Consider the following 23,789-nt stretch of genomic DNA (forward strand, 5'->3'; position numbering starts at 1 on the left):
AAACTCTGCCCATTGTTTCTCGCCGGCGCCTGGGATCGAACCCAGGACCACAGGATCACAAGTCCAGCGTGCTGTCCGCTCGGCCGACCGGCTTCCCCCAGGAAGCAGCCCGTGACAGCTGACTAACACCCAGGTACCTATTTTACTGCTAGGTAACAGGGGCATAGGGTGAAAGAAATTCTGCCCATTATTTCTCGCCGGCGCCTGGGATCGAACCCAGGACCACAGGATCACAAATCCAGCGTGCTGTCCGCTCGGCCGACCGGCTCCCCCCAAGAGGTGCCAAGAGATAATAACCGCACCTTGTGTAGTACTAGGTGAGTACTAGGTGAGTAATCAAAGTGTACCTTGTCTCAGATACACTGAGTACTCACCTAGTTGTATTCGCCGAGTTGTACTTGCTCTTGGTCTCACCTCTCAACCGTCAATCAACTGGTGTACAGGTTCCTGAGCCTATTGGGCTCTCTCATATCTACACTTGAAACTGTGTATGGAGTCAGCCTCCACCACATCACTGCCTAATGCATTCCATCTGTTAACTACTCTGACACTAAGAAAAAATTGCTTGTAATGTCCCAGTGGCTCAATTGGGTCAATTGTCATAAGTTTCCACCTGTGTCCGTGTTCCTCACGTGATAGTTTTTGTCCACCCTGTCTATTTCCCTGAGAATCTTGCAGGTGGTTATGTCTCCCCTTACTCTTCTGTCTTCCAGCAGGGACGTGAGGTTCAGCTCCCTTAGCCACTAAATATGTAGCCCGAACAGGGACTCGAACCCTGGACCCTTAGGTTAAAAGCCTAATGCTCTACCGACTGAGCTATCCGGGCGCTTGATGGGGTTGTGTGATGTGTTATCTTGTCTCAAGTGCTCCTTGTGTGGGGTGTGTGATGTTAAAATGTCTCGGGTGCAACATGAGTGAAGTTAGTGATGTGTTATCTTTTGTCAGGTGCACCTTAAGTGGGGTTATTGATGTTATCTTGTCTCGGGTGCACCTTGTGTGGGGTATGTTATCTTGTCTCAGGTGCACCTTGTGTGGGTTATGTTATCTTCTCAGGTGCACCTTGTGTGGGGTATGTTATCTTGTCTCAGGTGCACCTTGCGTGGGGTTATTGGTGTTATCTTATCTCAAGTACACTTTGAGTACTCACCTAGTTGTGCTTGGGGTGGGGGGTTGAGCTTTGGCTCTCTGGTCCCGCCTCTCAACTGTCAATCAACTAGTGTACAGGTTCCTAAGCCTATTGGGCTATATCATATTTACTTTTGAAACTGTGTATGGAGTCGGCCTCTACCACATCACTGCCTCATGCATTCCATTTGTTAACTACTGACACTGAAAAAGTTCTTTCTAATGTCTCTGTGGCTCATTTGGGTACTACTTTTCAACCTGTGTCCATGTTCTACCCGTGGTAGAGAGTTTGTCTTTGTTCACCCTGTCTATTCCCCTGAGAATTTTGTAGGTGGTTATCATGTCTCACCTTACTCTTCTGTTTTCCAGCAGGGACGTGAGTTTCAGCTCACCAACCCGTTCTCTACTCAAGTCCATTCCATGCAGCGATCGACCTCACAAACGCATTCATAATTTTTTTCATGCTGTTCATTCAAAACGGGAACATTCTCAGATATAAATTGATATTATAGTATATTAGCATAGTGTGCATATATAGACAAAGGTTAGGTGTTTAGGTTCTGTTAGCGATTATTTGTATTTGTAGTACGTGGGTGAAGCATTTACAGCGTTGTGGTTCAAAGAAAGTTGGTCAGTGAAGCACTTGTTCCGGAAGTGTTCGAACGTTATTAGTCGAGTCGTGTGTAAACCGTTTTTCATTCATGTACTTTCATGAGCTTTGGCTCTTTGGTCCTGCCTCTCAACTGTCAATCATCTGGTGTACAGGTTCCTGAGCCTATTTTGCTTTATCATATTTACATTTGAAACTGTGTATGGAGTTAGCCTCCTACATTTCATAAACAGGAGGTGCATGGATTCACTTTTGGGTCTTTGTTTGGAGGACGGGCTGCATGCAGCTAGTTCCCTTAGCCACTAAATATGTAGCCCGAACAGGGACTCGAACCCTGGACCCTTAGGTTAAAAGCCTAATGCTCTACCGACTGAGCTATCCGGGCGCTTGACGGGGGTATGTGCCATGTGTTATCTTGTCTCAGGTGCTCAATGAGTGGGCTATGTCATGTGTTATCTTGTCTCAGGTGTTCCTTAGTGGGCTATGTCATGTGTTATCTTGTCTCAGGTGCACCATGAGTGAATTTAGTTATATGTTAATCTTGATGATGTGATCTTTAACCAAACTAGAAATGCTCTACAAATCAAGGGACCCAGAATGTGGAATCACCTCCCCAATCATGTCAAAGGCTGTACCCCTCTCAACCAGTTAAGGAGTAGAACTAAGTACTACCTAATTAACTCCCATGTAACCTACCTTACCCCTAAATGTCAACCCATGTCTTGCTTTTGTTAAACAATGCTGTTTCTTCTCCAACTTGTACAATTGCTGATTTCTGTCATGTTTCCCTTCTTTCTTATTCATTTTTTCAACACAATTTATACCTAATCCCAATTACTATTATATTTTAGTCTAAGTGGGGTTTTTCCCCACACCTTGCCCAAATCGCTATGCGTATTAGTGGCTTTAGGTATTGTGTGTACTAGCTCTATATATAAATCAAACATTGTTTGCAAATCAACTATGTATGTACTCTTCCTGAATAAAAATTTATTGTCTTAGGTGGACCTTGGATTGGGTTATTAATGTGTTATCATGTTTCAGATGGACCTTGGATTGGGTTATTGACGTTATCTTCTCAGGTGCACTTTGAGTGGGGTATGTTATCTTGTCTCAGTTGCACCTTGTCTCGGGTGCACCTTGTGTGGGGGTTACTGATGTGTTATCTTGTCTCAGATACACTTTGAGTACTCACCTAGTTGTGCTTGGGGTGGGAGTTGAGCTTTGGCTCTCTGGTCCCGCCTCTCAACTGTCAATCAACAGGTGTACAGGTTCCTGAGCCTATTGGGCTCTATCATATCTACACTTGAAACTGTGTATGGAGTCAGCCTCCACCACATCACTGCCTAATGCATTCCACCTGTTAACTACTCTGACACTGAAAAAATATATTTCTAACGTCCCTGTGGCTCATTTGGGTACTCCACTTGTCCCCCCTTGTTCGCGTACCACCAGTGTTAGTTTCTTTGTCCACCCTGTTTATTTCCCTGAGAATATTGTAGGTGGTTATCATGTCTCCCCTTACTCTTTTGTTTTCCAGCAGGGACGTTTTCAGTTCCTTAGCCATTAAATATGTAGCCCGAACAGGGACTCGAACCCTGGACCCTTAGGTTAAAAGCCTAATGCTCTACCGACTGAGCTATCCGGGCGCTTGATGGGGGTGTGTGTGATGTGTTATCTTGTCTCAGGTGCTCAATGAGTGTACTCGCCTATTTGTGCTTGCGGGGGTTGAGCTTTGGCTCTTTGGTCCCGCCTCTCAACTGTCAATTAGTAATTGTGGTATATGTCATGTGTTATCTTGTCTCTGGTGCTCCTTGTGTGGGGTGTGCGATGTGTTGTCTTATCTCAGGTGCACCTTGAGTGGGGTATGTGTGATGTGTTATTATGTCTGAGGTGCAGCTTGAGTGAGGTTAGTGAAGTGTTACCTTACAACAGGTGGACATCTACAAGGCGGACGCCGGGTACGAGAGGTGCCAGGTGCTGAAGGGCGCCTCCTCCTTCATCACACACCTCGACTGGTCGACAGACTCCGCCTACCTTCAGCTCAACTCCGGCGCAGGAGAGAGACTTATCTTCCATGTTCAAAGTTAGTAACTTCAGTGCAAAAACTAATATAGCGTTAAGAAGGTATGTATATACAAATAATTACCGTGAAATATTTCTTGTACAAATTTAATAATGTATATGTCGACTCTACATATCAGTCGTATCTTAAACTTATTTATAATATTAGCCTCATCTACAGTACTTTCTCCTCTGGTTCATAACATGCACTCACTATCCGCTTAAGACTAAACAGTGTTGTCTTATGGCCATATGACTTATGACTTAAGTTGTAAGTAAGTTATGACTTATGACTGACTTGTCTTTAGCTTCCATCCGTCCCCTCTTGTTCTGCTGTTGCACCTATGAAACATTTCGTCTTTATCTACTTGATCAATACCATTTAGAATCCTATATGTCATAATCATGTCTCCCCTTTCTTGTCTCTTACATAATGTAGTAAGATACAGTTTTCTCAGTATTTCCTCGTTCTTCAATCCGCTCAGTTCTGGGACCAGTCTTACGGCCTCACTCTGGCCTTTCCTGGTTTCATCTTGTGGTTTTGCAGATAGAAGCCCGCCAAACACACAGCGAAACGACGACGTTGGTACAACGTTGGAACAAGTTTTAACACCTCCTAACCAGTTATAACAACCAATATAGCAAGTTGTAACAACGTTCTAATACGTCATAAACATGTTAAGCCAAAATGTAACAACTTTATTACAAGTTGTAACAAGCGGAAAATAGACAGTTTCGGTTTGTGTTTCCAGGGAGCTTCATCACACACAGAGATCACACTAACGTGATGCATCAAATGAACAAATCCACAAGGGCCGTGACGAGGATTCGAACCTGCATCCAGGAGCATCTGGCCTATTGACATAACTCGGGTGCAGGGGGGATTGATTGATTGTTGCCGCCGAAGGCGGCTAGTTTATTGTGCACCCCATACTCATCCTGTGAGCGGTAGCGCAAAAGCATTACAGAGGGCACAAAAGGTCTTTATCAGACCTCATCTTAGATTATTACATAAACAATTTCTTCAATCCTTCACACCTTATAGATACAATGTCAGCTAGTTACAGAGAAAGTGCTATTACAAGAGCTACATATTTACAGTAAGTCATCATACATTAATGGTAGGTCTTGTCGTTAATACATAATAGTTTGGCCAATGGGGATATTACAGAGTCATAGGGGAGCTTCTGTTTATTATTAGTCCTCACAATACACTACTTGTTTCTGAATCTCATATGTCGTTCATCTACTAGAAGCAAAATGTGGGTACAGTGCAAGGATTTCAGGTAATTTATCCATGGTAATAAGATAGGTTGCCATATCATACAGAGTGAGCTTAGATTTATCTCTAAAAGGCTCAATTTTACAACAATCCATGATATAGTGTTCGAGTGTGTGTCCCTGCTTATGTCCACACACTTTACACTTTACTTCATCTAGATCCCTATACAAGCCGAACTGCCAGAGATACTTGTAGCCAAGTCTTATACGAGCTGTGACAACATCTGTTAGTCTACTGACTTTGTTACTTGCCCCATACACATGTTTTACTTCACACATTTCATTGTGATGAACAATGGACCTACTAGTTCCAGTTTGCACTGTTCTACTTTCTTCAAATCCATCTAGGAATTCTCGTCTAATGACACTTTTAAGGGACCTATTTGATAACTCAAGATTCCATTCAATACTGTCTTTATTTACTGCAGGGGGGAGTTGTGTAAAATCCTGGTTTGTGCCTCGGAGTGGCTACGGGATCCAGTAAGTTCAGTAGAATCGTAGCTCAGTCGATTAAGGCAGTGTCGAATCCTCGTCACAACCCTTGTGGATTTATTCAATATTGAGGTATATTATCTTGCGTGTGTCAGAGGAGTGTGTGGTTGACGAGAGCAGCCTGCCAGGGGTGGAGTGGTGGTCGTGGACAGGTGTGCTGGGGACGCAGGTGGCTGGCATCTGGCACAAGTACGCCGACACCTCTGATGTTAACACCTGTGACGCCAACTTCCGTCGTGCCATTATGGTGACTGGAGACGACCATGGCTTTGTCAAACTGTTCCGGTTCCCCTGCACGAAGCGAGGTAAGTCAGGTTCATCCAGCTTTTCAATGATAAAATTCAGCAGTTGTGTGAATACATTGTACGAATAGGAAATGTAAATATGATGCTAACTTTCCGTTTAATCTGGTTGAGTGTAGGATCGAAGAGTCGTATCGCCGTGGGTCACAGCGAACACGTGACCAACGTCCGGTGGACCTGCGACGCTGAACATGTTGTGTCTGTGGGCGGCGCCGACCACGCTGTCTTCCTCTGGAGGCTGGGGCCCTCGCGCCAGACCTCGGCGCCTGAACAAACAGGTTACTCAGCCTAAACCAAGTATTCACTTCTAAAGTAACAGATAAAATAATGACAAAACTAGACGCAACAATGAAGTCAGAATCGAGCCTTGCAAATTGAGTATTCACTTCTAAAGTAACAGATAAAATAATGACAAAACTAGATGCAACAATGAAGTCAGAATCGAGCCTTGCAAATTGCCGCCTTATATAATACATACAAACTTAACCCTGGAAACACAAGCCGTAACTGTCTCTTATTTTCCGCTTGTTACAACTTGTAATAAAGTTGTTACATCTTGGCTTAACGTGTTTATGACGTATTAGAACGTTGTTACAACTTGCTATATTGGTTGTTATAACTGGTTAGGAGGTGTTAAAACTTGTTCGAACGTTGCAGCAACGTCGTAGTTTCGGTGTGTGTTTGGCAGGTTTTAGCTAAATATCAATGTATTGTGACAGTGTCAGACCACGAAGGAAGAATTGAAACGAATTTCCTTAAGTACTTTCGTATTTAATAATACATCATCAGAAGGGTCATTCGTATTTATTAAATACGAAAGTACTTAAGGAAATTCTTGTTTGAATTCTTCCTTCGTGGTCTGACACTGTCACATTTTTCATCACGGGTTAATTTTCGTGATTTACACATATCTATGTATTGTAATATAAAGTAAATTAACTTTTTCACCAGTAACTAAGATACTGTGCAGTACATAGTGACTCTTTTTTTTCTACCACAGACGTGGCCACACATTTACAATGCTAACCAGCATATATACATTTTCTTCTGTCCTCCATGGACAGGGTTAGAGATGTGTTAAACATATAGTTCAGGGATTTATTGAACAAACAACAGAAGGTGATTCGGTACTTTTTAAATAAATAAAAAAATGTTTATTTAGGTAAGGTGCATACATACAAGAGATTTTACAAAGAATGATGGATTTATAGATAGGGCTAGTACATACAATGCCTAAAGCCACTATTACGCAAAGCGTTTCGGCCATGAACAACTTAATTGACTAAAGCTTAATACTAATTGAGCATAAAGAATAAAATGTGTTGAGAACAAATAAAAATAGATAAAAAGGGGGGAACATGGCTGAAAAAGCAGCACAAATACAATTAGGTCGACAAACAGCGTCGTTTAAAAAAAAAAAAAAGGACATGGGTTGACAATAGAAGGGTAAGGTAGGTTACAGGGAATTTATTAGGTAGAGCTTCGTTTTTATCTTAAACTGGTTGAGAGAGGTACAATCTTTAACATGGTTTGGAAGGTCTAAGGTTTAAAATGCTAAGCTAACGAGTTTTGCTTTCCGCCCCCCACACACTCCTCACAGTTAGGCTGCCATCTGCCGTGGAAAAGCAGTCAGACGAGGACACCCTGGACACTGAAGACGAGTTGGAGGGCATCCCGGAACTGACCCAGGAACTGGAGGAGGACCTGGCCGTGAACACAGCCAGCGCCAGGTCAACTATACATGTTCTTACCTTGTAACTGCAGGCGAGGAGTCACAATAACGTGGCTGAAGTATGTTGACCAGACCACACACTAAAAGGTGAATGGACGACGACGTTTCGGTCCGTCCTGGACCATTCTCAAGTAGATTGGGAATGGTCCAGGACGGACCGAAACGTCATCGTCGCTTCACCTTCTAGTGTGTGGTCTGGTCAACATACCTTGTAACTGCTTATCTATATGGTCAAATTTCAATTCACTCTGTATCTCTGCATAGCATACAAATTTACATCAAAGTCTCACTTTCGAACTAGCATATATGACTTCTGACTATCTCGTATACTAGTTTTTATGACTTCTGACTATTTCTTATACTAGTTTGACTTCTGACTATGTCTTATACTAGTTTATATGAAATCTCACCATCTCTCATACTAGTATTAATATCAGTTCCCTGTTCCTTGCAAGCTAGGCTTCATGCGATGGTTACGATGTCAATAGCCAGATATATTTGTAAACATTTAAAGAAAATATGTATTGAGAATGGCCTAGAGCCACCAAATTAGTACAAGATGATGTAAGACTTACTAAAGACAAGTACCGAAGAACTTAACAGTTGGGCGCTGGACTGACACAGATCAACATCCTTCCACCATAGAACATAACATAACAAAGGTAACTGCAGAAGGCCTATTGGCCCATACGAGGCAGCTCCTATCTATAACCACCCAATCCCACTCATATACATGTCCAACCCGCGCTTGAAACAATCGAGCGACCCCACCTCCACCACGTTACGTGGCAATTGGTTCCACAAATCAACAACCCTGTTATCGAACCGGTATTTACCCAAGTCTTTCCTAAATCTAAACTAAACTAATAGGCTTCCAGGCGTGCTTGCTAGACGATGTTTTCTGTTATCTTGAGATAATTTCGGGTATTTAGTGTCCCCGCGGCCCGGTCCTCGACCAGGCCTCCACCCCCAGGAAGCAGCCCGTGACAGCTGACTAACACCCAAGTACCTATTTTACTGCTAAGTAACAGGGGCATAGGGTGAAAGAAACTCTGCCCAGTAACTGCCCAGAAACTCTGAAAGTAACTGTTACTCGCCGGCGCCTGGGATCGAACCCAGGATCACTAGTCCAGCGTGCTGTCCGCTCGGCCGACCGGCTCCCTGATAATTAACTATAGTTACAAAATGTTAATAATAATAATAATAATAATTTTTATTTAGGTAAAGGTACATACATAGAGATTTTACAAAGTTTGTTGGCTTTATAGATAGAGCTAGTACATACAATGCCTAAAGCCACTATTACGCAAAGCGTTTCGGGCAGATATTTAATTTTAAGATAAAATTAGAACTTGGAAATATTAATAAGAACTAATTTCCACTTGTAGACAGCGACGGAAAAAGAAGAAAAGCCGAGACAGTTACATGCCAGGTGTTGAGATAGCTGAAGACTCCACCTTCGCCAAACGTCGTAATGCTACAAGTAGAAAATCTCAAGAAAATATTCAGCCCAATGAGAGTCTTCGTTTGCAACACGTATTTGGGTATGTTTAACTCCATTAATATGTTTAGCTATAAAGTTTGTTGAATTTATAAACAGTTCTCTCAATTTATTAATTTATCGTTTATTATGCAGCTACTGCAAACAAAAAGTTTCAAGTAGCACGGGCTATGGTGAGCCCGTAGTGGACTTGCCTGGCACAGGAGCGGGGCAAGTAGCACGGGCTATGGTGAGCCCGTAGTGGACTTGCCTGGCACAGGAGCGGGGCAAGTAGCACGGGCTATGGTGAGCCCGTAGTGGGCTTACCTGGCACAGGAGCGGGGCCAGTAGCACGGGCTATGGTGAGCCCGTAGTGGACTTACCTGGCACAGGAGCGGGGCCAGTAGCACGGGCTATGGTGAGCCCGTAGTGGACTTACCTGGCACAGGAGCGGGGCCAGTAGCACGGGCTATGGTGAGCCCGTAGTGGACTTACCTGGCACAGGAGCGGGGCAAGTAGCACGGGCTATGGTGAGCCCGTAGTGGACTTACCTGGCACAGGAGCGGGGCTGTAACTGTCATTTTAATGTCATGGTGGAGTTGTTGACGCTGAAAACCTGCCTTTATTTAGCCTATATTAATAACCCCAATCACCCCAGAAGCTCCAGTCATATACCTGCACAGTATTTCCTTGTTCCAGAATCCATGCCCACGAATGTCGAAACAATGCCCACTGGCTCAAGACGAGGCAGGTTGTGTACCACGTTGCTGCCATAGGTGTGGTGTGCGAACCGACCACCGGGGCCCAGCGCCACTACCTCCACCACACTGATGACATTCTCTGTCTCGCTGTTCACCCTGAAGGCACCCTGGTCGCTTCAGGTCAGGTAAGACTCGAGTTTGTTGTGTTGGGAGGTGGGGGGTGGAGAGTTCTTCAGTTACCTGATCAACCAGGTTGACTCATACGTCAGGTTGCGAGCAGCCGCGTCCAACAGCCTGGTTGATTAGTCCAGCAACCAGGAGGCCTGGTCGACGACCGGGCCGCGGGGACGCTAAGCTCCGGAAGCACCTCAAGGTAAGGTACCTTAATTCCGCGAGCTTCCCCTTAAAACTCATTTCTTCATGTGAAGAGTGAGTTTAGTTCTTGAAGTGCAGAATTTAATCTTGTATTTTACCTCTTGTTACTAATTGACAGTTGTTACATATGTGTGTTCTATGGGGGGAGTAGTATAACCTGGGTGTAGGGGCAGTAGTTAGCATTAAGAGTTATCAAATATGGGAGATCTCAAAGGCCCGGCCCCCACTAAATATAGATAAATAGCTTGTAGTGGCTTATTACAGCAATAGTCAGCCTAGAGGTTGATCATAGATCTCCCACACAGGAAAAATGGATACTCCTTTAACTAACTTACTTATTTATTAACCCCTTAACAACCCCCCATATACATTCACACCAATAACAATAATAATTACTTTACCACACTATCTTACGTTAAAAAGCCTTGGTCCACATAGGCAGGCTACAAGGTTTACACTGAGAACAAGCTAGGGTAAAGTACTACTGGTTAAGAACTGAAGCTTGATGCAGTCTCCGTGGTGTAGCGGTAAGACACTCGCCTGGCTTTCCGCGAGCGCTATGTCATGGGTTCGTATCCTGGCCGGGGAGGATTTACTGGGCGCAATTCCTTAACTGTAGCCTCTGTTTAACGCAACAGTAAAATGTGTACTTGGATGAAAAAACGATTCTTCGCGGCAGGGGATCGTATTCCAGGGACCATAGGATTAAGGACTTGCCCGAAACGCTACGCGTACTAGTGGCTCTACAAGAATGTAACAACTCTTGTATATATCTCAAAAAAAAAAAAAAAAAAAAAAAAAAAAAAAACTTAGGGTAGTGAGACCACGTGGTACCCTAATACAACACAACACTTAATCTTACTACCAGAGTAGGCACACTTACAACACAGGATATACTTAAGGGAAATAAGTAAGAGGAAAGGTAGAAGAGGAGAGGTGCAGCCACAGAGTAGATCTCGACACCACGAACGCCAGCCAGAGAGAGAGAGCGCGAGCATCTCCACTCATTTTCCCTCCGTTCACTCGCTGCCAGCAGACTACTCAACTAATCGTACATCATTCCTATCCCAAGTTTACTCAGGTTTACTTTACAAATGATTAGAAAGTATTAGTAAACATAGTTGGTGCCTATTTTATTATTTAATAATCAACCCCAAGCTCAGTCTTTAATTGCTCTTTGAGAAACAAGAATAGTCTTACGTCTGGCAGGGAAGATACAAACAAATGCACCTCGTGATGCGTTTCCCTACTATAAGGCAGTTTATTTAGCTCAATTTTGACCTCTGGTTTCCACTGAGGAACCCAGGGTCGTAACAACAGTATTAGATCAAAATTCACAATATTAATGAATATCGACGATTAGTCTGTTAGTAGTCGATAACAGATTAATAAAACACTTTTAGTAGTCTGTTTCCCCCACAACTTAACTAAAAAGTTACCTGTTTCCCCCACAACTTAACTAAAAAGTTACCTGTTTCCCCCACAACTTAACTAAAAAGTTACCTGTTTCCCCCACAACTTAACTAAAAAGTTACCTGTTTCCCCCCACAACTTAACTAAAAAGTTACCCGTTTCCCCCACAACTTAACTAAAAAGTTACCTGTTTTCCCCACAACTTAACTAAAAAGTTACCTGTTTCCCCCACAACTTAACTAAAAAGTTACCTGTTTCCCCCACAACTTAACTAACAAGTTACCTGTTTCCCCCACAACTTAACTTAAAAGTTACCTGTTTCCCCCACAACTTAACTAAAAAGTTACCTGTTTCCCCCCACAACTTAACTAAAAAGTTACCTGTTTCCCCCACAACTTAACTAAAAAGTTACCTGTTTCCCCCACAACTTAACTAAAAAGTTACCTGTTTCCCCCACAACTTAACTAAAAAGTTACCTGTTTCCCCCCACAACTTAACTAAAAAGTTACCCGTTTCCCCCACAACTTAACTAAAAAGTTACCTGTTTTCCCCACAACTTAACTAAAAAGTTACCTGTTTCCCCCACAACTTAACTAAAAAGTTACCTGTTTCCCCCACAACTTAACTAACAAGTTACCTGTTTCCCCCACAACTTAACTTAAAAGTTACCTGTTTCCCCCCACAACTTAACTAACAAGTTACCTGTTTCCCCCACAACTTAACTTAAAAGTTACCTGTTTCCCCCCACAACTTAACTAACAAGTTACCTGTTTCCCCCACAACTTAACTTAAAAGTTACCTGTTTCCCCCCACAACTTAACAAGTTACCTGTTTCCCCCACAACTTAACTTAAAAGTTACCTGTTTCCCCCCACAACTTAACTAACAAGTTACCTGTTTCCCCCCACAACTTAACTAACAAGTTACCTGTTTCCCCCACAACTTAACTAACAAGTTACCTGTTTCCCCCCACAACTTAACTAAAAAGTTACCTGTTTCCCCCCACAACTTAACAAGTTACCTGTTTCCCCCACAACTTAACTAACAAGTTACCTGTTTCCCCCACAACTTAACTAAAAAGTTACCTGTTTCCCCCACAACTTAACTAACAAGTTATGTTTTCCCCGCTACAAGATAGGACGGGAGACCACTGTGCACGTGTGGGACACAGAGGACATGGGTGTTGTATCGCTGTTGCAAAGTGGTCACACGAGGGGCGTGGTGAATGTTAACTTCAGCCAGGACGGTGAGCGGGTCGCTTCCGTGGGCCTCGACGACTACCACACCGTCGTCGTCTGGAACTGGCGTAAGGGGTACAAGCTGGCTTCAGCCAGGTGAGGGGTACAGGCTGGCTTCAGCCTGGTGAGGGGTACAGGCTGGCTTCAGCCAGGTGAGGGGTACAGGCTGGCTTCAGCCAGGTGAGGGGTACAGGCTGGCTTCAGCCGGGTCAGGGGGGTACAGGCTGGCTTCAGCCGGGTCAGGGGGGTACAGGCTGGCTTCAGCCGGGTCAGGGGGGTAGAGGCTGGCTTCAGCCGGGTCAGGGGGGTAGAGGCTGGCTTCAGCCGGGTCAGGGGGGTAGAGGCTGGCTTCAGCCGGGTCAGGGGGGTAGAGGCTGGCTTCAGCCGGGTCAGGGGGGTAGAGGCTGGCTTCAGCCGGGTCAGGGGGGTAGAGGCTGGCTTCAGCCGGGTCAGGGGGGTAGAGGCTGGCTTCAGCCGGGTCAGGGGGGTACAGGCTGGCTTCAGCCGGGTCAGGGGGGGGTACAGGCTGGCTTCAGCCGGGTCAGGGGGGGGTACAGGCTGGCTTCAGCCGGGTCAGGGGGGGGTACAGGCTGGCTTCAGCCGGGTCAGGGGGGGGTACAGGCTGGCTTCAGCCGGGTCAGGGGGGGGTACAGGCTGGCTTCAGCCGGGTCAGGGGGGGTACAGGCTGGCTTCAGCCGGGTCAGGGGGGGGTACAGGCTGGCTTCAGCCGGGTCAGGGGGGGGTACAGGCTGGCTTCAGCCGGGTCAGGGGGGGTTACAGGCTGGCTTCAGCCGGGTCAGGGGGGGGGTACAGGCTGGCTTCAGCCGGGTCAGGGGGGGGGGTACAGGCTGGCTTCAGCCGGGTCAGGGGGGGTACAGGCTGGCTTCAGCCGGGTCAGGGGGGGTACAGGCTGGCTTCAGCCGGGTCAGGGGGGGGTACAGGCTGGCTTCAGCCGGGTCAGGGGGGGGTACAGGCTGGCTTCAGGGGGGTACAGGCTGGCTTCAGCCGGGTCAGGGGGGGGGGTACAGGCTGGCTTCAGCCGGGTCAGGGGGGTACAGGCTGGCTGTACCGTTATTGTGGCTGAAGCTGGCTGCCCACCTGGCTGAAGCTGGCTGCAGCCAGGTGGGTCTTATAGGAACATAAGATTAATGTCAACTAAAGAAGGCCTATTTCCCACACGAGGCAGCTCTTTCATAGCCCTCCTGATGTTTTCACGTGTATGTCTAACCTACAGTTGAAACAATAGTGATCCAGAGTCTTATTATGCCCAACCACTTGGGCTGGACGGTAGAGCGACGGTCTCGCTTCATGCAGGTCGGCGTTCAATCCCCGACCGTCCACAAGTGGTTGGGCACCATTTCTTTCTCCCCGTCCCATCCCAAGTCCTATCCTGACCCCTTCCAAGTGCTATATAGGCGTAAAGGCTTGGCGCCTTTCCCTGATAACTCTCTTCACAAGTTTATTATATTACCCGATAATTTGATCTATAAATCAACCCCATTTCGAAACCAGTATTTACCCCGGGTCTTTCCTGAATGTAAACTTATTCCGTAGTTACCTTTAAGCTGGCAATAATTTGTGTAATGTGCATATTATTAACGTTACAACTGATATTTTTCCATGATAAATGAGGTTTGCAAAATGATAGCATGGAGTATATAAGTTGACCAGACCACACACTAGAAGGTGAAGGGACGACGACGTTTCGGTCCGTCCTGGACCATTCTGAAGTCGATTGTCAAGTCGACAATCGACTTGAGAATGGTCCAGGACGGACCGAAACGTCGTCGTCCCTTCACCTTCTAGTGTGTGGTCTGGTCAACACACTTTAGCCACGTTATTGTGACTCCTCGTCTGCATATGGAGTATATAACATGTGGTGTATTGCTGGTGTTACATGTTTGTGACGCGTTACACTGGTTGATGACACAGGGGCCACAGTGACAAGGTGTTTGGGGTGAAGTTTAGTCCAAGTAACAACAATCATCTAGTGACCCATGGCGTCAAGCACATAAAGTTCTGGTCGCAAGCTGGAGGAGGCCTCACTTACCGCCAAGTCGTGCTCGGCCAGAAATTCAGACAGGTGAGAAAAGCTTCGAACTCAGTTCACGATATTCAGACAGGTGAGAAAAGCTTCGAACTCGGTTCACGAAATTCAGACAGGTGAGAAAAGCTTCGAACTCGGTTCACGAAATTTAGACAGGTAAGGAAAGCTTCGAACTCAGTTCACGAAATTCAGACAGGTGAGGAAAGCTTCGAACTCAGTTCACGAAATTCAGACAGGTGAGGAAAGCTTCGAACTCAGTTCACGAAATTCAGACAGGTGAGGAAAGCTTCGAACTCAGTTCACGAAATTCAGACAGGTGAGGAAAGCTTCGAACTCAGTTCACGAAATTCAGACAGGTGAGGAAAGCTTCGAACTCAGTTCACGAAATTCAGACAGGTGAGAAAAGCTTCGAACTCGGTTCATGTCGAAGAATTCGGCTCAGAAATGTCAGTATGTGATGAATAAATCAAATTATTGATAAAAAATTAGGTAAACACATTCAGAGATTAGCTAAGTGATAAGAATGTTTGTGTGATAGTAGTTTTGTGTGCTCGTATATCCGTCTCTCTCTTTTTGGTGACCTTTTTTACTTATGTGGATAAAGTCTTTCCGCCTCACAAGCTTGTGGAAATCATCTTAATCTTTCCATCTTATCTTAAGTGTTGCAGATATATTAAAATGTTTAATTAGTATTTCTTTCATTTCAACGTACATCAAAATATATGGTTATTGGAGTTCATTGTGTAAATATAATATTATAAATAAGCTAGTTTTAATTATTGGTAGTTCGGTCCTGTATTTTTACATTAATAATCGTTGTAGAGCAACGTTCTGTAGCCTATTACGGGCTATTCATGCCCGTGCCACCTCTTGGGCGGCTTAATCTTCATTAATCTGTAGTCTACGATACCTTGACGACCATTTGGTCACCACTTGGTCCGGGAGACATCTCCCGTCACGCAGGGTGCAGTTGCGCCTCCACAGATCTCCAGTATCATCTTTTGATACTGGTAATGGCTCGAAAGGGCCACCACTTACGGGCTATTCATGCCCGTGCCACCTCTTGGGTGGCTTAATCTTCATCAATCAATCGATACCTTGACATCACGGGGGAGATCTCCCGTCACGCAGGGTGCAGTCGCACCTCCACAGATCTCCAGTATCAGCTCTTGATACTGGTAATGGCTCAAAAGCGCCACCACTTACGGGCTATTCATGCCTGTGCCACCTCTTGGGTGGCTTAATCTTCATCAATCATCAATCTGTAGCCTACTATACCTTGACATGCCTCTGGCTCTTCGTTTTCAGCGATTATAACGTGACATATTTCTTTGTCTCTGGCCAAGAAAGATGGTTACTGCTCACTGGCAACTTTCAGACTACGGTTCTGTGTAGTGCTGTGGGCGGGGGCGAGGGCGCGTCTGAGTGGTGGCTCCTGGGACTGTCGTCAGGCACTGTACTCGTCGTGAGAGATGCCAAGGTGGAGAGGACGGTTAAAGCCCACAAATTACCAATATACACCATACTTGTAACACAAAAGGTAAGATGCCTGTGGCGTCCATAATGTATTTGAACTTGCTTGCTTTAAATATTTTGTTTAATCGAAAATAAATATTTAAATATAGTCCTCTTGTGCAGACGAGGAGTCACAATAACGTGGCTGAAGTATGTTGACCAGACCACACTAGAAGGTGAAGGGACGACGATGTTTCGGTCCGTCCTGGACCATTCTCAAGTCGATTGTTGATTCTCACGATCGACTTGAGAATGGTCCAGGACGGACAGAAACGTCGTCGACCCTTCACCTTCTAGCGCATGGTCTGGTCAACATAGTCCTCTGGTAATATCTACTCTTGTACTTCGTGGTTAACCTCGTCTGTGGTTAGTTTGTATAATTAACATCAATGTGTTGTGGTATTACATGTACCAGAACGTGTGGACAGCTGGCCAGGGAGGCTACGTATGCAAGTGGGACTCTGAGATGAAGCAGTGCGAGAAGGTGTTGCCGGCCACAGACCATTTCCTGGAGGACGCCGCCTGCGTTGGCCTCAGCTCCTCTCAGCCGGGACTACGAAGTCTCTCCGCGGCCCCGGACACACTGATGCCTCTTCTCGTTGCCACACAGCATGCTGAACTCTTACTTATGGACGCCAATGGAAAGTTCACTATGCTAGTGAAGGTTAGAATATTTTTTTTGGCATCTCTTTTTATCGCAACTGACCTTTTTGCATAAGAACATAAGAACAGAGGTAACTGCAGATGGCCTATTGGCCCATACGAGGCAGCTCCTATCTATAACCACCCAATCCCATTCATATACATGTCCAACCCGCGCTTGAAACAATCGAGGGACCCCACCTCCACCACATTACGTGGTAATTGGATCCACAAATCAACAACCCTGTTACCGAACCAGTATTTACCAAAGTCTTTCCTAAATCTAAACTTATCCAATTTATACCCATTGTTTCGTGTTCTGTCTTGTGTTGATACTTTTAATATCCTATTAATATCTCCATTATGTCAAAATATTTGTATTATATTAAATCATAGCAAAATAGGAGCTATACTTTCTCCTGTGCCCAGCCTGGCTGCTTCCATCGTTTTCTTTCTTCCCAGTTCTGCCACTCTCTCATATTCCCCCAAATTTCCACTGATAAAAATGCAGTTCTTTTGCCTAACCAGAAACATGCAAACAGCCTAACCTATCAACCTCGTTGAACAGAAAATGTAAATTTTTACAAAGCATTCATTTTTATTAAGTCGCATTTTAATGGAGTGTTAGATTCCGCAAAAGTTGTCTATTAGGATAAAATGTGTATAGGGCGATGGTAGGGATTATATTTTTAGTATGAAGAAGAGTAGTTTAAATAACAAACTTTTCCCAGTCATCAGCTTCTTTGCCCCCTCTTGACGAAATTGAAATAAGTTTATTGAGGTAAAATACACACAAAGGGATGAGGTAGCTCAAGCTATTCTCACCCCGTTCAGTACATCGTGTTAATACATACATAGACACACATCACAATAAACATATTACCAAACATTCTGAGAGATAAACATCTACATTTCCTCCTTTACACCTCTTGACGAGGCTGTTGAATACAAGCCCCTGGATGTGTGACTCGCAGGTAGATTGATTTTAATTGTTTACCCCCCCCCCCCCCCGGGAGGTGGCTAGTTTATTGTGCACCCCATACTCATCCTGTGAGCGGTAGCACAAAAAGCATTACAGAGGGCACAAAAGGTCTAACCTCATCTTAAATGAGGTCTGATAAAGACATCTTACATAAACAATTTCATCTATCCTTCACACCGTATAGTTACATGTCAGCTAGTTAAAGTTCTATTTCTAGAGCTATATATTTACAGTAAGTCATTATACATTTATGGTGGGTCTTATCGCTAATACATAATAGTTTGACTAATGGAGATATTAGTCATAAGGGAGCTTCTGTTTATTATTAGTCTTCACAATACACTACTCTCCCATCTTGTCCATCACCCACATAATTCATCATAATTCATCAGTTCCCCCCTCTTTTACCTCTATTTTTATTTGTACTCAACACATTTTATTCTTTTTACCCATTAGTTTTAAGCTTTAGTCATTAGTGTTTTTTCCTGCCCGAAACGCTTTGCGTAATAGTGGCTTTAGGCATTGTATGTACTAGCTCTATCTATAAAGCCAACAAACTTTGTAAAATCTCAATGTATGTACCTTTACCTAAATAAAAATTTATATTATATAGTACTCTGCTCATTTGTTTCTATATATTACTTGAATATCGGGAAAACGGTGCGTTTATGCAGGCGATGAGTCACAATAACGTGGCTGAAGAATGTTGACCAGACCACACACTAGAATGTGAAGGGACGACGACGTTTCGGTCCGTCCTGGACCATTCTCAAGTTGATTGTCTTAAGAATGGTCCATTCTTACAATCGACTTGAGAATGGTCCAGGACGGACCGAAACGTCGTCGTCCCTTCACCTTCTAGTGTGTGGTCTGGTCAACAGTGCGTGTATGTTAAATTAAAGAAACCTCTCATTTAATTAGTTTGCTAAATGCACTACAATTCCTGTTCTCGTCTTCACTCTCATTTACTGTAACATTTACTAATAGTGTAAATTGTCATCCACACTAATGTGGAAACAAACATTTCATTCACCTTCGTCCTCACACGAGTGGGGTCTGCGGTTCGAGTCTCCTAGAACCCAGGTGAATGGAGTACTAATAGTGTATTTTATATTAGTCTTTAGTTCCACTAATTTTAGCAGCATGCTTGTCAGCACTAGATGACCTAATAATACTAGCTTACCCATGTGAGGGGACATAGCAAGGGTGATAGCATTCACCCTCATAGCATTCATAAACAATAATACAAGCTTACATTGTGTAGGGACATAGCAAGGGTGATAGCATTCACCCTCATAGCATTCATGAACAATAATACAAGCTTACATTGTAAAGGGACATAGCAAGGGTGATAGCATTCACCCTCATAGCATTCATGAACAATAATACAAGCTTACATTGTGAGGGGACATAGCAAGGGTGATAGCATTCACCCTCATAGCATTCATGAACAATAATACAAGCTTACATTGTGAGGGGACATAGCAAGGGTGATAGCATTCACCCTCATAGCATTCATGAACAATAATACAAGCTTACATTGTGAGGGGACATAGCAAGGGTGATAGCATTCACCCTCATAGCATTCATGAACAATAATACAAGCTTACATTGTGAGGGGACATAGCAAGGGTGATAGCATTCACCCTCATAGCATTCATGAACAATAATACAAGCTTACCCATGTGAGGGGACATAGCAAGAGTGATAGCATTCACCCTCATAGCATTCATGAACAATAATACAAGCTTACATTGTGTAGGGACATAGCAAGGGTGATAGCATTCACCCTCATAGCATTCATGAACAATAACACAAGCTTACATTGTGAGGGGACATAGCAAGGGTGATAGCATTCACCCTCATAGCATTCATGAACAATAATACAAGCTTACATTGTGTAGGGACAGAGCAAGGGTGATAGCATTCACCCTCATAGCATTCATGAACAATAATACAAGCTTACATTGTGAAGGGACATAGCAAGGGTGATAGCATTCACCCTCATAGCATTCATGAACAATAATACAAGCTTACATTGTGAGGGGACATAGCAAGGGTGATAGCATTCACCCTCATAGCATTCATGAACAATAATACAAGCTTACATTGTGTAGGGACATAGCAAGGGTGATAGCATTCACCCTCATAGCATTCATGAACAATAACACAAGCTTACATTGTGAGGGGACATAGCAAGGGTGATAGCATTCACCCTCATAGCATTCATGAACAATAATACAAGCTTACATTGTGCAGGGACATAGCAAGGGTGATAGCATTCACCCTCATAGCATTCATAAACAATAATACAAGCTTACATTGTGAGGGGACATAGCAAGGGTGATAGCATTCACACTCATAGCATTCATGAACAATAATACAAGCTTACATTGTGTAGGGACATAGCAAGGGTGATAGCATTCACCCTCATAGCATTCATAAACAATAATACAAGCTTACATTGTGTAGGGACATAGCAAGGGTGATAGCATTCACCCTCATAGCATTCATAAACAATAATACAAGCTTACATTGTGTAGGGACATAGCAAGGGTGATAGCATTCACCCTCATAGCATTCATGAACAATAATACAAGCTTACATTGTGTAGGGACATAGCAAGGGTGATAGCATTCACCCTCATAGCATTCATGAACAATAACACAAGCTTACATTGTGAGGGGACATAGCAAGGGTGATAGCATTCACCCTCATAGCATTCATGAACAATAATACAAGCTTACATTGTGTAGGGACAGAGCAAGGGTGATAGCATTCACCCTCATAGCATTCATGAACAATAATACAAGCTTACATTGTGTAGGGACATAGCAAGGGTGATAGCATTCACCCTCATAGCATTCATGAACAATAATACAAGCTTACATTGTGTAGGGACATAGCAAGGGTGATAGCATTCACCCTCATAGCATTCATGAACAATAACACAAGCTTACATTGTGAGGGGACATAGCAAGGGTGATAGCATTCACCCTCATAGCATTCATGAACAATAATACAAGCTTACATTGTGTAGGGACAGAGCAAGGGTGATAGCATTCACCCTCATAGCATTCATGAACAATAATACAAGCTTACATTGTGTAGGGACATAGCAAGGGTGATAGCATTCACCCTCATAGCATTCATGAACAATAATACAAGCTTACATTGAGGGGACATAGCAAAGGTGATAGCATTCACCCTCATAGCATTCATGAACAATAATACAAGCTTACATTGTGCAGGGACATAGCAAGGGTGAAGTGTGGGGTCTGGATACACACCCGCGCCTCAACGAAGCAGTGACAGTAGGCGGCGACAACACCCTCCGACGCTGGGGCCTGGAGGGCCGGGCTCTGGCCTGTGTCACCCTCAGGAAAACTGCACGGTGTCTACACTATCACCCCACTGCCGACCTCCTGGCCGTTGGCTACTTGGATGGTTAGTGTTCCTTCGCTCTCTGCTCACTTAAATTTAATTTTTTTAATTTTGCCCCGAGGGGCGAGTTTATTGGGCAGCGTCACTCATCTTGTGAGTGGACACACCGTCATAGTGACAGTATTGGGCAGCGTCACTCATCCTGTGAGTGGACACACCGTCATAGTGACAGTATTGGGCAGCGTCACTCATCTTGTGAGTGGACACACCGTCATAGTGACAGTATTGGGCAGCGCCACTCATCCTGTGAGTGGACACACCGCCATAGTGACAGTATTGGGCAGCTCCACTCATCCTGTGAGTGGACACACCGTCATAGTGACAGTATTGGGCAGCGCCACTCATCCTGTGAGTGGACACACCGCCATAGTGACAGTATTGGGCAGCGCCACTCATCCTGTGAGTGGACACACCTTGTGCTCACTTTAAGTGGTATTACTCGGTATTTACTAATGTTATCCATTCAATAGTTTCAGGAGATAAATCTTCCTCTTATGCCACTTGCCAGGTGGTGGATAAATTACAATAGGTACATCACTACATGGGTGTTATGCAAATTGTTAGCTTAGCAGATATCTTTTATATAAAATGACACAAAAAGAAAACACTTGTTTCTTTCAAGTGAATGCAGATCAAATTGCACCATAGGATTTTGCTCACAGTTGGATTCCGTAGTACATTTCAAACTTTCTCTTATACGGCCACTGTATATTTTGAACTTCTCTTACAGGAAGTGTTGCGCTGTACCTGTATCCTAGCCTGCAGAAACATGCCGGAGTTCACCATAGATCTGAGGGCATCTCTGACCTGAAGTTCTCTCCTGACGGTCGCTTTCTTGCTGTCGGGTCACACGAGAGCCTCGTTGATATTTATGTAGTGGAGACTGACGCGGAGAGTGGGAGTAAGGAAGGGTCAGGTCTGCGCAGAGTTGGGCTGTGTCGCGGAGCTTCCTCCTGGGTCACTCATCTCACCTGGCATAAGGATTCGCGACTCATCCAGATCAATACGGGTCAGACTTGCTCTATATTTACTGTAGATATTATGTAGATATTCATTTACGGGCTCACCATAGCCCGTGCTACATGGACACCTTGTTCTGAGTAGCCAAATCTGAAACATGTAGATATGATAGAGCCCAGTAGACTCGGGAACCTGTACATCAGTTGAGAGTCGGGGCCAAAGAGCCAGAGCTCAACCCCTGCAAGCATAACTTCGTTAGAGCTTGCAATAAATTAATGTTGATAGCTGAAAGAACATTACGGGCTATTCATGCCCGTGCCACCTCTTGGATGGCTTAATCTTCACCAATCAGTATGAAAGAACAGCTTTCAAACAGTTGACATAAAGGGATTCAAGAAAATAGTCGGTGCAATTTTAAACAAATAATTTTATATTTGGAAAACACAGGTGCGGGAGAACAGCTGTACTACGAAGCTCCACACGGGACCCGTCAGTTAATTCCTGATTCCACCGCCTCTGAATTGGCCTGGGCCTCTCCGATGACGTGCCCACTGGACGCCACCGTCGAGGGTATCTGGGCACCACACATGGACCTAACAGACATTAATGCCATTGCTCCAGCCCATAAGCTGCCTGTAGTGGCTACCGCTGCAGATGACCACGGCCTTGTCAGGCTCTTCAGATTCCCGTGTCAGGTATGTGGAGCAGTGAACCTCTTTCATAAATCCACAAGGGCCGTTGCCAAAAAACTGGCAACTATTTAGGTGTACTAGAGCTGCTGAGTGAATTTGACCCTTATCTTGAGGTTATCTTGAGATGATTTCGGGGCGTTAGTGTCCCCGCGGCACGGTCCTCGACCAGGCCTCCACCCCCAGGAAGTAGCCCGTGACAGCTGACTAACACCCAGGTACCTATTTTACTGCTAGGTAACAGGGGCATAGAGTGAAAGAAACTCTGCCCATTGTTTCTCACCGGCGCCTGGGATCGAACCCAGGACCACAGGATCACAAGTCCAGCGTGCTGTCCGCTCGGCCGACCGGCTCCCCGAGCCGTGATGAGGGTTCGAACCTACGTCCGGGATGATCCCAGACGCGTCTTAGCCGACATGGTAAAAGAATTGCAACCGGGAGTGCTACTGACTTCACACGGATTCGGCCCTTGTGGATTTGTTCATCTGATGTTGACCAGACCACACACTAGAAGTTGAAGGGACGACGACGTTTCGGTCCGTCCTGGACCATTATCAAGTCGATTGTTCAATTGATGTATCACGCTATTGTGATCTGTGTGTGACCCTTTCATCTATCAATAGACCCATATTATGAAGTGCCCTTCTGAAGTTCAGTTGTTATTTTAGGTCTTTGTAATGCTTGTTCTAGATAAGAAT

General features: G+C 44.6%; 1 protein-coding gene and 3 non-coding genes across 8 annotated transcripts in view; 1 reads left to right on the forward strand and 3 right to left on the reverse strand.

Moving 5' to 3' along the window:
* LOC123746682 (echinoderm microtubule-associated protein-like 5) overlaps nucleotides 1-23,789 on the forward strand; it is an 88,035-nt gene that overhangs the window by 46,289 nt on the left and 17,957 nt on the right. For 3 of the 5 annotated variants that reach the window (XM_069316765.1, XM_069316766.1, XM_069316769.1), the window contains 13 exons: nucleotides 3,671-3,821; nucleotides 5,668-5,877; nucleotides 5,994-6,152; nucleotides 7,475-7,604; nucleotides 8,995-9,150; nucleotides 9,786-9,972; nucleotides 12,709-12,908; nucleotides 14,745-14,895; nucleotides 16,238-16,399; nucleotides 16,790-17,038; nucleotides 21,250-21,445; nucleotides 22,173-22,451; nucleotides 22,850-23,097. In XM_069316765.1, coding sequence (XP_069172866.1) covers nucleotides 3,671-3,821; nucleotides 5,668-5,877; nucleotides 5,994-6,152; nucleotides 7,475-7,604; nucleotides 8,995-9,150; nucleotides 9,786-9,972; nucleotides 12,709-12,908; nucleotides 14,745-14,895; nucleotides 16,238-16,399; nucleotides 16,790-17,038; nucleotides 21,250-21,445; nucleotides 22,173-22,451; nucleotides 22,850-23,097 — 2,478 coding nt within the window. The remainder of the gene's footprint in view (nucleotides 1-3,670; nucleotides 3,822-5,667; nucleotides 5,878-5,993; nucleotides 6,153-7,474; nucleotides 7,605-8,994; nucleotides 9,151-9,785; nucleotides 9,973-12,708; nucleotides 12,909-14,744; nucleotides 14,896-16,237; nucleotides 16,400-16,789; nucleotides 17,039-21,249; nucleotides 21,446-22,172; nucleotides 22,452-22,849; nucleotides 23,098-23,789) is intronic. The other 2 variants (XM_069316767.1, XM_069316768.1) reach the window with 2 other exon arrangements.
* TRNAK-UUU (transfer RNA lysine (anticodon UUU)) lies at nucleotides 754-826 on the reverse strand. Its single transcript has one exon. It is a non-coding gene; the product is annotated as a tRNA-Lys (tRNA).
* Nucleotides 2,048-2,120, reverse strand: TRNAK-UUU (transfer RNA lysine (anticodon UUU)). Its single transcript has one exon. It is a non-coding gene; the product is annotated as a tRNA-Lys (tRNA).
* On the reverse strand, nucleotides 3,312-3,384 carry TRNAK-UUU (transfer RNA lysine (anticodon UUU)). Its single transcript has one exon. It is a non-coding gene; the product is annotated as a tRNA-Lys (tRNA).

The sequence above is a fragment of the Procambarus clarkii genome, chromosome 85 (genome assembly GCF_040958095.1).
Source record: "Procambarus clarkii isolate CNS0578487 chromosome 85, FALCON_Pclarkii_2.0, whole genome shotgun sequence".
NCBI classification, from domain to species: Eukaryota; Metazoa; Arthropoda; class Malacostraca; order Decapoda; family Cambaridae; genus Procambarus; species Procambarus clarkii.